The 17,212-nt window shown below is 41.8% G+C and overlaps 1 protein-coding gene across 1 annotated transcript; it reads left to right on the forward strand.

The window, feature by feature from the left end:
* Positions 1-726: 726 nt before the first annotated feature.
* On the forward strand, positions 727-4,367 carry LOC104167164 (short transient receptor potential channel 5-like; the record flags this gene model as incomplete). The annotated part of the gene is made up of 4 exons (XM_009707339.1): positions 727-933; positions 1,115-1,156; positions 2,836-2,925; positions 3,633-4,367. Coding segments are annotated over 4 exons (1,074 nt in total), but the record flags the coding sequence as incomplete, so codon positions are not given.
* Positions 4,368-17,212: the final 12,845 nt, after the last annotated feature.

Genomic DNA, 17,212 nt, shown 5'->3' on the forward strand with positions numbered 1-17,212 from the left:
ACTGTCTTGCATAGACTCGGTACTCCTTTCCTGGGGACTGTATGGACCGTGTGCCTATCTCTGCAGCTGCAAAATGATGCTACTAACTTTCCACCTTTACTTTGGTGGGATGAAAAACACTAGAGCACAGCAAGCTAGCATGGTGATAATATAAATAAAAAAAACCAAACCCAAACAGTAAAATGTCTCCTGTTTTGTGCAAGGATAACGCAGAGGGAAGACTTAAAATATGGCACACACAAAATGTGTCACTTCCTTATAAGACCTGAATTAATGGATGCTATAGAAAACAAATCAAAAAACAGTGTGAAAGATCTTTTTCCAGGGAAGAATGTGAGAAGGCATTGGATTTAGATATGAGAAACAATGGTTTGTGATAGTAAAAGTGCTAGCAAAAAGCAAAATAAGAAATGTGTTGCTTGCTTCTTGTATTAGCAAACTAATAAGCACAACCTCTAAAGGACAAAGCTGGGCTTTAGCACGTGAAATTCTTTTTGCTGAATATTGCTATCATCTCATTTCTCAATGGTTGGTGTTTTTACTCTCTAGCTACATTTCACACTGATTTTTTTAAGTACGCTCCCAGCGAGGGAGATGGAAGAAGCGACACTGCTTTACCTGCAGCTGGAGAAATCCTTCGCTGCTCATGTCACCTCCTCAGCCATGGGCATTTGCTCCAGGAAGGCCTGCCTGAAGCTGTTGATAGTCTCTTTCCTTCTCTGATAGGACCATGCGGATATTGAGTGGAAGTTTGCACGGACGAAGCTCTGGATGAGTTACTTTGATGAAGGTGCCACTCTGCCCCCTCCTTTTAACATCGTTCCAAGTCCCAAGTCAGTCTGGTACCTTTGCAAGTGGATTCACAATCAGCTGTGCCCAGGCAACGACTCTGACAATGAACAGAAGAGGCATGAAAACCTCAAGACATTCACAGTAAGGAGCTTGCATGGTTTTATACTTCATTTTTCAAGGGTGCTTGTGCATGGTCAGGATCGCAAGGGCCAGTGCTCTGCTGGTGCAGTAGAAGGTGGCTAGATCATAACTTGCTAAGAGCCATCAGGAGCTCTAAAGTCAGGACTAAACAGGTAACATATCTGTGCCTTTCCCTTTCCAGGAACGGCATGCCGACAACCTGATTCAGAATCAACATTACCAGGTAAACTCTTGAGCACATGAAGTTTTTACTTGCTCTTTCTTCTTCCTGCTCATTTTCTAATACCTCAATTCTTGCTTGCTTCTAGAATATATTTTGATAAGTGTAGGTCCTCTAAGAGGATTTTGCTTATCATGGATTAAAACATTTCCTCATTAGAGGTGGGATGGCTCAGTATATCACTCCTAGCCTTTCACCCCCTCTGAAGTAGTGGAAGACTTGCCAGGTATCAACCTGGCTGCTGAAGTCAAAGGTGACATCCCCATTGCCATCAGAGGGACCAGGCTGTCATGTCATCCTGATTAAAACTAGTTTTGCTGCATTTTTACACACTCTTGAATTGTTCCTCTCCTGCTCTTTTTTGTGAAGCATCCCTAACTCAAACAGTGGTTGGGATTTTCTTTTGTTTTGGACAGCTCAGGAAGGAGGAATAGTTTCTTTGTTGAATTTTGCTGGTTTTGTTTATTCTCAGCCTGCCTGTCATCGAGTACTCATTAAAGTCAACCTACAAAAGGATGAAATTGTATTAAAAACACCAGCTTCAGTACTTGAATTCAATGTGATGTATTATGCCAGCACACTGGAAGGAAAAAAAGTTCTCCGGAATGTTAGGTGGTACATTAGGCTATGCTGTCAAAAGCCACTAGTAATTTGTCTTACTTAAGACATCTGCTTTTTGAAGAGTATCTTTATCTGATGTTCAACATAATCAGTCACCTTTGACAATAGACATTTGGTACTTTCTGACTTCACAGCACAGCTTACGGGTATCAACAGTGGGATCTCTTAAAAAAAAAACCTCCCAGTAAAACCTTGGTGCAGAGACCATCTTCATGCTTGGTGTTGCTCAGACTTGTTATCCCTATTTACGAAATGGGGGAAAAGAAGGCAAAGTTTGGAGTAGTCTCTTCTGTATACAGAGATCAACCTCTGGGTGTGTCGGCCAGCACCGATAAATGTACAAGCTCAAAGTACCAGTTTGCTGATGTAAAGCCAGCAAGGAGGTACACGGAACACAGAGCAAAATGGATCTCATCCTACCAAAACCCTGTACCGTAACAAACAGCCCCGGTACCACGGAGGAGCGAGAGCCCTTAGAGAAGTCTCCGAGGGTCCTTCCAGCACTGTCCACAGGCACTGCACCACCCTTGAAAGGAGATTCTAACCTGCCATTATGGAACGCCCAGGCAGCAGGCAGATGTGGTTTAACGTGAATGTGCATTGTCCCATGGGATCCTGGCTGTTCTTCAGGTTGTTTGTTGTCAACATACCCTCCTTGGCTTTCACATACTTGATAAACAATCTTCAAGCGGCAAGCTTAGCCTATCAGGATACACAGCACATACGCATGAGATTGGTAATCTTAAAAACTTTCAGCAGCTGAGATTAAACGGTTTGAGGACATTTAAGAACATCAAGAATTTTTTTTTCTACAACATTTACATGTACAAAATACCTGCTCCCTGTAGTTAACAACTGAGCATTGAAGATGAAAGATATATAACTCTTTCCAGAGGTTTGTCCTGTTTAAAAGAAAGGGTTCTGTTTCCAATGGTAAGTGATTTTGTTTTTAGACAGTAGAGTCAGGACAGCCACTGTTGGTAAGAACTCAATGAAGCACAGTAAGAACAGAGTTTGGTCTGAGTCAGCAGTTGAATCACTCGTATTGTTTCCTATTCCAGGAAGTGATAAGAAATCTTGTGAAAAGATACGTTGCAGCAATGATAAGAACTTCCAAAACCAACGAAGGTTTAACTGAAGAAAATTTCAAGGTAATTTATTATTCCTTAATAATAATTTATTATATTAATCCAAGTAGCCACTCGCAGAGTTCACACTAACTTGTTATGATCTGTAAGCTGCTGTGGAAATAGGACTACTACTGGAGCTGGGAACATGTACGATTGCATGTGGGAGGGTTTTGAGCAGAGAGTATTATTGGAGTGTCTCCTTATATGATCACCTCCCAGATTTTAATATACAATATGTTATGTAGACAAAAGCATTGGAAAATGGTAGGAAGGAAGTATCTGATTTAACATCACATTCCTAATCTTAGCCCAGAGCGAGCCAGGGAATGCGTGTGGGTTAATGGATACAAAGAACACTTACCAACAAAGTGAAAGTTGGGCCTATCAACTAAACAGGATTCCTGCCATATTTCTCAATTTCACTCATCTATAATGTCTTATTTGACTTATTTTTTGGGGTGGGGGGGTGGGTAGAGAGGGTTGGGTCAAGAGCATCAGTCCCACAGCCTTTGGAGAGAAAGATTTTGTAAGGTCGCCAATTCTCAGGATTACCAATACTTTTTTTTTTTCCTGTCACTGAATGATGATGATGTATGTGGTATTTTTTGTAAGTGTAATTTGTATCAGCCATTTGCATAACTCTGAACAGCTCTCACAAGGGAACGTGATCATTCTTTCATGTCACAGATAAAGCTACTGAGTGTAACTCATTTCTCCTCTTGCGCTAGGAATTAAAACAGGACATCTCAAGTTTTCGCTATGAAGTTCTTGACCTCTTAGGAAATAGGAAGCCCCAGAGGAGAAGTTATTCTACCAGCAGCACAGAGGTGTCCCAAAAGGATGAAATAAACGAGGATGGTGCTGGAGAAAAATCCAAAGCCAAGAGCGTGTCTTTCAATGTAGCCAACAAAAAAAAGGACTTCAATGTATCTGCTCTAATTAAAACTATGTCTGGGATCGATATGGTGGAAGAGAAGCCAAAAAGCAACGGGATCAGTAAGCGCTCCTTTGTCCGAAATGGAAACAGAGTTCAGAGGCTTTCCAGCTCCAAGAAGGAGTCCTTTAAAAGACTCGGCCTGCTTTTCTCCAAGATGAACGGACACGTACCTGAACCAAATTCAGAACCCATGTACACTATTTCAGATGGAATTATTCAGCCACACTACATGTGGAAAGACATTAAATATTCTCAGATTGATAAAGAGAAAGAAGAGAATTGTTCCAAAAGTGAAATTAACCTCAGTGAGGTGGACTACAGTGGGAACACAAGACTTACAGGACAAAGCAAGGAGTGCCCTGTGGTTTGTACCAGCTCCCTTCACTGTGCTTCCAGTATTTGTTCCTCTAATTCCAAGCTTATAGACTCGTCAGAGGATGTGTTTGATTCATGGGGAGAGGCTTGTGACTTGTTTATAAACCAGTGGAAAGATGGGCAGGAGGATCACGTTACAACTCGGCTATAAGTAAAGCTATCTTAGCACTTGCTGGAAAACTTAACCAATAATTTGTAATTGTTTGCGCTCATCTGATTCGGCATTACTATTTCCTTTCTGTCCACAGGTGGAAAAAAAAAGTGTAAAACTACTTACATTAGCCTATTTTATAGCCATCTGCTTTTTTTTTTTATACAAACACTCACAAATACTAAACTAAACGTTTTACCATTTATAAGGTCACTATAAACCACAGGAATACCTTTGGATGCAGTCTTAGTCTTCAAACCCCACAGACTTCAGACAGGCTGGTGGCCCAGTAAAGGATTTCTCCAGTGCTCTCATCATCATCCCACCGCTGCTAGGTTATCACTGCTGCTATCCAACACCATCGGCTCTGCAGCCTGCTCAGTTTTTTCCTCATCAGCATAACCAGCTGGTGAGCAGTGGCTTAGCAGGAGGCCGAGAATCATATTTAAAATCTTTTTAGAAAGGGTTTCAACTTATAACTGGCTTTTTGGTTTTTTTAAGCAATATGACCTCTAATTCTTTCAGTTGTGTGTGTTTTTTCAGGTTATTATATTAATATTGTAAATTGTTGCTGAATAAGAGACCCCTTTGATCATCCAGCTAGAACATGTTATGATTTGCTTATATACATAATTCCCACAAAAAATTCCCCCTGTAGGGAACAGAATGCCCTTCCAGTTAGGCTGACAGTGGAAGCCAGCACCTGGCCTTGCTGCCAGCTTCTGTGTAGGTGAACTGACCCCAAACCAGCTGTGTCCGCTTGAAACACAAACGAATGGGCTGAACCCAAACCCAGCCCTGAGCCTTGCCCTTACACCCCATCCCTCAAGCTGTATCTGGGTTTTTTTTTTTGAAATTCCTAATCTTACTTCCACTGCTGCATTCGCTTTTTGCTGCCTCTCTGATGGATGTCAGGCTTTCGGAAGAAAATCATCCTCCTGGTACATGGCAAGTGCTAAGAGAGATGGTCTTCCCTGGGCCTGTGAGCTGCATTTCTGAAGAAGCAACCTAGGCAATAGCAGCTCAAACTGCATCTGGCAGCCTGGAAAGTCTCTGCAGTTCCTTTTCTAAGGTGCAACAAAAAGGAGTGCGGCAGTAGATGTTATCTTTTATTGCCCCGGTTGGGGTAGTGTCTGGACAGGGCCTAGCCACGTCACTGCTTTTGTCCTGAGGAGCATCAGAGAGCGGAGGAGACAACCCCATCAAGGGCAAAATGGTTGAATTTTTAATGCTGATTTTTTTTTTTTTTTTTAAAAAAACGTGATACTTGAACTTTCTTCTGTGGTGTCGCTAAGAAACACAGATGATTGGCACTTACTACCACTACAGCGCTGTTGTTAGTTAGCTGCTTTCTTGGCAGGAGCAAGTCCTGAGCGGGAGCTCAGAAATGGCCTTCCCCATGACAGAGCTCCGTTCCTGCGCTCGTGCAGTCACACCGAAGGCTCCGTTCCCAGGAGAGGTTACATGAGCCGGAGCGTATCCCAAGGGGGGTTGCCAGAAATCACCTCTTCTGTGACCTAGGTTGTGAATTGCATTTGTAAATGCGTAAGGCTGGAAAATCTATACCTCCCATTGGCACTGGTCAGATTTTACCAGCAAGGGGGGGCACGAGCAGCTCTCATGGCAGCGCAGAGGGGCAGGAGGAGAGGGATTTCTCACGGCAGCAGTCCCCCCCAGAAGAGATGCTGGGATGCCCGCAGCTGGATAATCTGCCCCAGTTTTAAACCTGGCTCCCTCCTCTTGTTAAGGAAAACCACCTTGTTAGTGGGCACCTCTACAGCATTACGTAAAGGTCATGATTGAGCACGCTTACCTCAGAGAGAAACGTGAGCGATGCAGCCAGCTCCTGCAGCGGAGTTCCAGACTCACGGGAACCTCGAGGTGGAGACCATGGCTCTAGGCCAGCTCTGGTGTCAAGAAAAATCAGCAACTAGGACCAGAGACTCAAAAATGTTTATTCCTTGCTCCTAAGTGACACCAGTCTTGTTACCAGAATGCAGTATAATGCCCCAAATATTAGAGCCTCTAGATGTGTTATAGTTAAGGCAGAGTGAAAAGCATTTTTCTATCAACAGATTTCAGGCTTTCATACTAATTGCAGGGTTAGAGTTGTCTTTGAAAACTGCATCTCCTCTTCCTTTATGAAAGGCCGAGCAAACTGACATTGGTGCTACACAGGAGACTTGCAAAATCTGAGGGTCAGGAGCAGCTTGCTGATTGTTCGTGAAGCAATCCAGCAGCCCCATCTTTTATGAGAGGCAAATCCATCGATAATTAACCAAAAGTAATTCCCAAAGCAGCTCCCAATAAAAGCCGTACAGTTTAATAAACCAAACTGAGCACATTTCTGGAAAGATGAACATTAGCAAGAGCTGCTACCGGGGGATGAAGGAAAGGGTTTGAATCATTTTCTGCCTCACCTAAGCACACTGCAGTTTATGAACTCTACTTGACATGGGGGCAGCAAATCTTTATGGTATTTCCTGTGTAACAAGAATGAAAAAAATTCAAGTATGGTTATGCAGATTACATCAACTGAGTTTGAGCCTGGGACAGAAGCAGGGTTCATATCCTTGGAACAGTAGAAAGGTTTTTAACTTTTCCATGAGAGCAAGCACACTGCTAACCGGTGACAATTATATTGTGTCATTCCAACGCAGCACTGCATTAACAGGTACAAATAACAAAATGAAATGCAATTAACTCTGCAGTGGTGCCCCCCAAAAATGTAAAGGTGGCAGCGGGCAGCGTAAATTCCTTCTGTGCAAAGTGCGTGAGTCAGTTCCCCTGCTGTGTCCTGAAAGGGCAAGGGTAGGAACTGCCACATTGGAATGGTGTGACAGATAATGCTGTTTGCAAAGATCTGTCGATAATGTCACGTTAAAAGTGAGAGGTCCATCACATGGCTGCTTGGCTGGGGCTCCCCCGGGATTTGTTTCATGACTCAGATACTTCCTCGCTCCCATCTATGAGCTAAGGCTGAGCTCACTTTGGAATTTAACACAAATATTTGATTCGGCTGTGATTAATACATGTGTCCAGGAGTTTGCAAAACGGTCAGATTGATCCCCCAAAAGGCAAAATTCTGTTTGATTGCATCTATGCATTGCCTTTCGTAGCAACAGACTTTATAGCAGCTGGCAAATTATTATTATTACTCTAAAATGAGCTTCAGGGGAGGGAAATTAAAGTATCTTGTGAAAAATACATTTGATAAAGCAAAACCTGTGGGGTTTTTTTTTATTCACTTGCAGTCACAGTATTTGGGGTTTTGCTAGTATTCTTCCATTTTCAGTTGCTCAAAAGGAAAACATCTTTTAGGGAAAGTTATTCTTTCCTTCAGAGAAATCAGCGAACTACTCCTGTGCTCTCTGTGCAAGCGGCCAGGGTAGGAGCTGACGGGACACTTTGAGCTTCTCCTGTGAGGAGTTACACTTTTCCTTGGCTTGGGTTCAAGATGCACAGCTGTGCTCCAACTGGGACACGCCTGGCCTTTATTCTGTGGGCTTCAATAATAATCCTTATCCATATGCAAGGGAATTTGGAATTAGGAATAACAGAGATCTCGACCACTTGCCCTTTCTTTAGGTTTCTTGCTCTTGAAGTTGCTTTATTTCTCACCTCCCAACCCCTGTGTCATTTTCACCTGGCTTTTTAAAGCAGCACACCTACAAATGATCACCAAGTAAAAAGTTAACAAGTAACATCCAAGGTTAAAAGTATCAACTAGAGATAGGAGGTGTTTGTACTCAGGTCAGAGATTAACTAAGTTGTTTTAGAAACAAGAAATTAACTGACATATCTCTGCAGATTATTCGGATAATTGCATTTGTATATTACTCACTTCCTGGTCTCTGTGTAAATACTCACGTATTTGTATGTGTGGTCCCCACAGAGGAAGCATGCACAGCGGTCAGAGCAGAGGATTAGGGAACCGGACTTCTGCGGGCTAGTCCCAGCTCTGCCACTGACTCACCTGTGACCTTGGGCAAGTCACTTCACCTCTCTAATGCCTCAGTTTCCCCATCTGTAAAATAGGGATAATAATCCTTACCTACCTCGCAGGGGGGGTTAGTTCATTATTTATAAGCACTTTCAGATCTTCAAATTAAAGGCGCTATATACAGTAAGTAGTTAATATTCGTAGCAGTAGTATATACTTTTATTTTCTTACAACTAATTCAGGTTAGGATTTAACTGTATGTCCGTTACGATAGTTTTCCATGTAGAAAACTAGCATGGTTTCCCATGAAGGGAATTTAGGGGACTTCTGCAGTAGACAGAGCAGGAGCAGCATACCCTGGAAGCCTAAACTCCAACACCCTTGCTTTTGTGATTTATGTCTCACCCTTAACATCACTTACTGTATTTGTGTTTCATCCTTTTTTCTGATGGCACATGTAACAATTTTTAGCAGAAACGGCCACTGTAAATATTAAGAGTATTTAAATAAATATATTCATGTATAAATATAAAACCTTACCTTTAAAAGAGGTTAAAATTGGTTGATGCAACATACTTCTAAGCATGGGGAAGTTCCACAGGCAGCCTGGCACCGATGCACGCGCACACGGCAGGATACGGGAGTAGGGCTACAGGAAAATTTCACCACATCTCATCGCCTCCTTAGTATTTGCTTTTTCACCCCATCACTGGCAAGGGCAGCAAGTCATGCAGGTGACAGGGTGACACACAAGAGGGTGCGCAATGCGCAAGGCCTCCCGTGTCCCTACGAGAGGGCTCTTTGCCCCGATTTCTCTGTAGGTACAATTTGTTTTTCTTTAGTGCTTACTCAGGATAAAGGTCTTTGGTTTGAGTGACAGGAGCTCTAAGATTTAACTTGTACGGTAAGGGCACCACGAGCATTCCGAGCTCCCTTCCAGGAACACAAGCAGTTGCACGGTATCTGCACTGGGTATTTGGACAGTTACTAATAGTGTAAGCAAGGATCTGATTTACTGCTGGGTTTTCTAGCAGTTAGAAAACTACATGAGCACCTGCTGCTCTCACACCATGAAGTGTATGTCCCACTTCCCTTGGGACTCCTCAGCTTTGCTTTGATATTTCGACTTTCCCTTTTGAAAGGCCAAAATCCCAAAGAAAAGCGTATTTCAATTAACCATGAAGAAGTTCAATTTTGGTTTAATTTCTGGCTGAGTTTAACCAGTTAACTTGTCCTGCAGTACGCTAACACTGTCCCACGGACAGGTCCAGGAAAAAGCTCTGTGCAGCCTCAAAGGCCGATTTCCAAAGAAACGGGATCACCCTCCCACCTCCATTGCAATTCCACAGTCAGACTGGCAAAAAATAAGCAAAAACATCCAAACCCCTAGGGCTGCCTAGAATTAACGTAAGTTGTTACTTAACTAAAAACTCTCTGGAGCTGTTTTTGGGGTGGATGCACTGTCAGAACGCCTTCCCAGGGCCATCTGGCACCGCAGCCCTGGCCGAGGTAGCAGCACGGCTGGCTGCAGCCTGCCTCCCTGCGCTGGAAGCACCAGCGGCTCTCATTCGTGTCATGGTGAAATTAATCGGAATCGGTAAGACTACAGCAAATAATAAATCAGCTCACTGGAGGAGCATCTAAAATCAACGGTTACCAAAATAATCTGTAGTTTTCAGTGAATGAGTAACCTGAAACCTAACAACTATAAAGTCAGTCCCTTACTGGATATTTTTCAGAGGAGGAAGAGGTGGGAAGCACTCTGAGCTAGCCACATTAGTGTATTTTCTAACTGTTTGTAATTTAATTTGATTTCATTTTCACACTACTTCTTTCCGCATTTCAGGCCATTACACTTTTACAAACAAGTCATTTATATAATATTCACATAATTGCCTCCACCCAGAACAACTACTGCTCTGGAGTAAATTCATGACCAAGAATGATTGTTTTAAAAAGAGAACATGCTTCATCGAAAAAAAGTATATTTAAAAGGCAGAAGGTGTTTGATCCTTATCTCCTGAATGTCTGATAGTATTTAATGCTTCAGGGAAACACTTTTACCCGCTCTGTTTTTTTTAAGGTGTTCAAAACAAGACAAAGAACCCAACCATAGCAGCAATAGAACCCCCCTGACCTAGCTCAAACCACCCACCATTTTAAGAGCCAAATTGATCTTGCAGTTCTTTCTTTGCATACAGACCCTTCTCAATCACCGGCTCGCCAGCTACAGAATACAGTGCCGCCCATTCCTCCTGGCTAGCATGTCCTCCTTCCGCAGGGCTTATTTTGTTTATTTGGGGAATTTTTTTTCCCCTCTCCCATTTAAAGCATTTCCATATCAGCAGTAACTCCTAAGCCAGAAGAAACGATGTGCTTAGGACAAGACGTGAGCAATCAAGGAGCTGGCCTTTTAGCACATTAGCTAACAACACTGTGATACCTTTAGCCAACAGAGTGAAATGCCTTTTGACTATAAATAGTTGTTTTTGAGCAAGGGGGCGCTTTTTGGTCTAGCTATTTTTTGGGTATTGTACAGTCTTATTTAAAAACTACTGAATGTGTTTATAAGGTGGGTCTGGGAACTAGAGGGCTAGGGATCTTTGAGAAGCAGAGGGTAGTAGCAGATGCTTAAGTACTCTATTTTCTATATGTCGAGCCCTAGAGACCCGGGCTTACTCTGCAAACTGGTTTTTTAGCAATCGAGTTTTAATATCAAATTTAATCTTCATAGAAAAAAGCTATCACAGAAACAGCTTCACACCTAAGCATATTTTAAATTGCCATTTTACTTCATGGGATAAAAAAGGTGAGGCTTTTTTTCTTCCTTCTTTATTTTAGTTTTGGTCAAAAACTTGATGGACTTTTCCAGGCAAAAGAGCTTTTAGATGTTGCGAGAATTTTGTGTATGTAAAGACGGAGTGGGGACCTCAGCATTTGCCAGTTGAGTAGTAAATAGCCACCCCTTGCGAAAGGGGGGGAAAAAAAGGGGAAAAGCAAAAAGCAAAAACAAACGCTTAGTTTCATGTACTTTTCTACTTGCATCTCTTCTGTCCATAGTGCAGACTCCATGTCATACCCTCGTATAACATGTAAAAATGAAATGATGTACATAATAAATAAAATTATTTATTTTATGTGTATTTTTAGCTTAACTGTAAACTGAAAAAAATAAAAAGCATTTAATTTTTTTCCCAACAATGTAAGCCTATTGAAATTCAAGGTGTTTCTACCTTTTCAGATGTAACATTTCCAGCTGCCTATTGGTAATAAACATTTATGAACAGCAAGAGATCTGACATTTGATAGTTTTTAAAATCATGTTCAGCACAGACTTCTCAAGGGCTGTCAGTGGTCAGAGGAGCACTGTAAGTCTCTCTAGAGACGTATATTGGTGTTTACATAAAAAAGACATGGCACAGTCCTGCTTACACACAATGGAGTTTGCCACCCAAATGTGAGTGAGTGTTCATGGGGGCAAGGGCTGAACAACACCTGGCTGTGAAAAAAACAACCACCCCAAAACAGTCATTATATCCTGTCTACAACAGAAAATAGCAAACCACTGGAAGTGTCAGTAAATAAAATGCACCACATGAATGCAATTACTCCTGTACAAAGAAGTCTAAGTAAGTGTAAATTCCATTTTCATTTGCTCCCTAAAGATCACCTTTGACCAGCACAACTCCATCAGCCACCTTGGAATATACAGCAATATCGCTAATAGTGTAAAAGAGTCACTAAGCAACAACACAGAACTACATTAATGCAATTTGCTCGTGTACACCTGTCCTCCAAGCAAATCTCATTAAAGTACTGGAGGCAAGCAGATACATTTCAACAGGTTTCCATCAATTCAAGCCTCCAGTAAAACAAGAGTTTCCTCAAGTTGAGCAATGGCAGTATCCCTTTCCTTGAAACGCAGAAGATTCCTGTACAAGGGAGACAATGCGGACACACAGAGAAATAAACACAGTCCGTGCCAAAAGCTGTAGCAAAGCCCAGGACCACAGCGATCCACAGCTACAGAATTTTAAATACCCACATAAAGACAGAAGGCTACTTTTTTTAAATAGAAAAAGACATTTCAAAGTTGGATGTGCACATTCCCACTCACATCAGAAAGCCTGGAAGTTCAAAGTTAAGGTAGCCTCAATCCCCAAATGTGCTTCCTATTCCAGAAACAGGAACCAAACTGCACCTGAAAATGACTGCCATCCCCTCAGCCGTCCCTGCAGAGGTAGAGAGATGTGCTGCAGCAGAAAATACCAGATTTGACCAGGGAGGGAGTTGGGAAGCAGGGGAAGAAGTTTTGCAGTGCATTTTATTTCCTCTTACTTGCGCTTCCTGAAAAGTAATACAAATCACACGTTCACACAATCACCACAAACACTGAAACAACCAATTTTTGTTTAAAACTATGAGAAGTATTTTGAAAGTATGGGTGAGTCAGAAGCCACAGTTCACAGTTTTAGATTTGATTGGAAAATGCAGATAGGCAGGGTAGGGAACAGGAAAAATATGTAAAGGAGAGGGTAGAGGGAGTTAGATGGTCCATTAATTTCATCATTAGAGGATATTTCACTTTCTCTTAAAAGATGCTTTTCTCTAACACAATAGAGTCAAGCAGTTGTCACAGGGATGAGAACAGAATGACACTTATCTTGGGGTAAACCCCAAAGCTAGGAGCAAAATGTTCACCTGCTCTAGGGAAGGCAAGATTTAGCATCTGGAAAAAAAGTATTGTCATAAACTGCGCATAACACATAAAACTATCCTGTCAGGTCTCAGGCACACATCCCCGTTCCTGCAGATCACCCCACTTGCAGAGATGACTAAATCGCAGTAACTACCCGTGTGTGTCCTCTTAGCCTGTGGCTCACACTGGCTGAACTATTTCATACTTGCCACAATGCAGCTGACTGTGAAACCTGCTAAGGAGCAGTGAGTTGATCATGCGTAGGAGTTTCTAGATATAGGCCTCCCCTGCAAAATTGAAACTCTGATCTTATTTCAAAGCTGTAATGTCCTGGTCCAAGGGTTTTATCTTCCTCCCTTATGAAAAAAGCTTGGAAGTCTGGGTCTGGGTTTATATATCAAATATCTTCCATATGTAATGCAGCCTTTGATGGTGTAATTTTATAAAAGAGAAAGGTATCCAGCAGCACTGCAGAGAGAAGTGGAACCTATGAGTAAAACAAAACAACTGAGCTAGAAAAACAACTTGCCCTAGGATTCTGTTTGGTGCTCTTACGTGACCAAGGGGAAAACAGAGTACAGGAATGACTGCCCAGCAGTCTAATGCTGCTGGCAGGCAGAATCAGCATGGTTTTTCTCTACAGTATTTATAATAATTATCTTCAATAACTGATGGATTTTACAATTCAGAAGACTTCAGAAAGAGACTCATGCCTCTGGCGAATAGCAGTCACGCAATGGATGTTAAAGCAGGGCTAGCATTCCTCTGGCCACGGAAGAAGGCTGGAGGGCAGGGACAGGGGAGGAGGAGTGGGGCACGCACCAGAGGGGCAGCACCGGCAGCTTGACCGCAACAGGGCACAGGCTTGGCACGTCCTTTGGTGCAAGACCCAAGCACCTCTGCCAAAATACCATATTTTTACTTGACTGTGTAGCAACCGGTGCTCAGAGAACAGATGTGCACTCTGGTGTCTGGCGACCTGTGGGCAAATGCAGTCAGACCAAAGCCTGCTCCTTCTAGGGGCAGAAAGATTTGCAGCAGTTTAGAGGAGACTGATGTACTTAAAACCACAAGCAGCTCACACCCCAAAGCACAAGAATGACGGCTGATCACCGCTTCTTTCCTCCTGCGGTTTCAGAAGAGAAGAGGCTTGGCTCTGAGGCTGTTTATAAGGGCTACGAAATCACAACTGCTCTCATCTAAAGAGAGCGCTCTGTGGCACTGCCAGCTCATGGATCCTTCCTGCACAGCCTTCAGGTGTTAATTTAATTTGAGACCCTGCCTTTCATATCTAAAAATATGGTGTGGAAAAGGAGGTAGCAAGCATGACTAGCGCAGACTTGGCTGCATGACTCTTCTGTTCTGTTCTCCCTTTTAAAGGCTGAAAATCCATCCACAAAAATTAAAGAAAAATTAAAAACATATTTCAGGATCAAATCCTTGCTTTAAAAACTCATTATTATGCAACATACTTCAAGAAGCTCAATAAATAAATAAAAATTAAAAAAAAAAATCAATCTGAAGGAAAACAGTTATTTCCAATAGAAATCAATACTCACAGATTTTTCTGTGCTTCTCTTTAAAGATAAAATATGCTAATGGCTGCAAGCTATATCCCACTACCCCCATTCACAGCAATTCTGTGATTCTGCTGGGCATGAAAAACCCAGAGCATTGGTCTGGTATCAAACTGTAACACAGCAATAATCAAATGGCGTGCCAAAGTAAACAAGTCTGGATGATCCTGCCAGGCTGACACCGAGTTCCCCACAAAAAAAGACCCTGAGCCCACATCTCGGCACCCACAGACCACACATACACACACCCTCAACAACAACAACAACAACAAAACCCTCTCAAACAAACCCCCAGAATTCTATATAATTTCAATGTGAATTAGCTTGCAGCCTCTGAAAAGGCAACTGTTTTGTATCAATTAGCCCTGGAACATTTAACCACAAAACTAGGAATATTATTAGTACAGGGATGCTGCAGCCAGACCTAGTAACCTCTAGATGAAGAAATGGCTGAAGGATAAAGCATGTTAGTTATGTTTTATGTAGAGGTGTAGCTTTTTTGGCAGCTGTTGTAGTAAGTGATACAGAGCTACTATAGTGCAACACAACTCTGGAAAGCAGAACTGAAAACAAAAGACTCCAGCATTCACTTTAAATTTCTGTAGCATTCTAAGTTCTTTTGCTATTAATAAAAAGGCAGCATTTCCTGACCTACGGAGACCATTCATCAACGAGCTCCAACACGCACTGCTAACTGTTCCCCACTGCCCCTACTTGCTAGTTCAAAAAGTTAATTTTGAGACTAAACAGCCCTGGCAAAAATACATGTATCGAGTCACAGAGGTACCTGTGATGTGAATCCATAAACAAGTAAAATTGCCACGTTTCCTGCATTATTATATCAAATAATATAATTTTCATGTATATCAAAGTAGCCAACGTGGCCATGATAACCATGGCTAATGCTGAATAATCCAGGTACTAGAAGGGTAAACAAAAACATGCAAAAAACTTGACTCCATATCAGAATTATCAGTCAGTGTTTCTAATTAAAAAAAACAAACAGTGGACTTCAGGAGACAAACTAATACCGGAAGATAAAACACCAACACTTAGCTATGGTAACCATTTGTGTAGAAAAAAGCAAGGCTGTCTCAGTGACAGTAGAAGAATGGAGACATTATTCATAGCTAAAGCCTGGAAATGGAAGATACTCACTTCAGTGCTTGACAGCAACTGTTTGGGATATGACAGATGGCACTCGTGACTGAGGTGGAAACACACTCGATGACTCCATCATGGAGACTGTACTTCTTAAGTCTGTTCCACTTTAAAGTTCATAAAATAAGTCACATGCTTTATTGGTTCCTTTAAGATGTTAGTCTAGTGAAGGCCTTTTCAGAAAAAGGAGGGAAAAAAAATCCTGTGGTATCTTCTCCCTTTTCTGAGAAATGTCCGTGCTCCTCTAGAGGCAGAAATAAAAAATACAGAAATACAAAGGTCAAGGTCCTAACTGCCACCGATTACTTTGTAAAATAATTTTGAGTGCATGTTTTGTTTTGCTTGGGTGGGAATTTTTCTGGTTGGTTGGGGTTTTTTTTTATTTTTTAGAGATAGCACAGCAGTTCATAATCAAATTAGCTATTCAGGAGTCATTTTCATCATGCTTTGACTTTTTACATGGCTCCTGCATCTTGAAAAGCCATTATTAAATTGCCAAGTTAAATGTACAGCAATTAGAGATTTGAAGAGACAAACCAAAAGCCAAGCTTGCAACCCTCCCAACAGAGGATTATATTACCATCTTCTCTTAAGGAAGGAAAAAAAAAAAAAATCTCAAGAGTTTTAAGGAAATAGGATCAACACCAAAAGTGCTGCATGAATTTAAGATAAAACTGTAAGGAGTCACTTTTTCCTACGTTTTTGCTTCCATGGTTACTTAAAAGGGATACCAGAGGAAATACACTTTTTCTCCCTCCCAGTTGCGTGGCCGATCCCCTTTTCACCACCACTTAGCTGTGTACAAACAAAGCACTAAACAGTAGCACGTGCCCATAGAGTTGATTTCAACCTCAGCAAACGGGAATTGTGCCACTGTCTGAAGCTACTGATTTCACCTCCTTATCTAAAGCAGGCTACGTTTGAATTTGGAGAACTCAAATTCCCAAGTTCTGGCAGCCAGATTTTTCTTGTTTCTTCAGTTGAAGAAACTGACATTACTTATTTTATTTACCTGAGCAGCAGTGCTGCTGCTCAGGTTTCTCCTCTTGTCTTCATGGCAAGAAGAGTATATATACAACTCGCATTCACCTCTTGTTGGTTTTGCACAATAAAGATAATAGAAAAAAATTTACTTTAAAGTTTAAGAATACACTGTGCCACTTTAGCTAGAACCCAACAGAGAGACTATTTCAAGAGAAGTCTAGATTTGGAATTTTCTCCTGCTTCTGCAGCAGAAGAAACTGGTTCAGGAACAACATGCTGGCCCAAAACATCACAACTACAAATTCATAGGAACAATCCAGGCTATCACTACACAGTTTCTGAAACTTGATACACAAACAGTAAGTTACAGTGTGGCAAACAAGTGAAAAGCTTTCTCCCACGATATTTAGAGCTTGACAGACAGCAACTGGAGAAGGCATTTGTTTTGTTTTCAGACTGCAACAGAAAGGAGACACACGTG

This window comes from Cariama cristata, unplaced genomic scaffold (genome assembly GCF_000690535.1).
Source record: "Cariama cristata isolate BGI_N322 unplaced genomic scaffold, ASM69053v1 scaffold1949, whole genome shotgun sequence".
In the NCBI taxonomy this organism is placed as follows: Eukaryota; Metazoa; Chordata; class Aves; order Cariamiformes; family Cariamidae; genus Cariama; species Cariama cristata.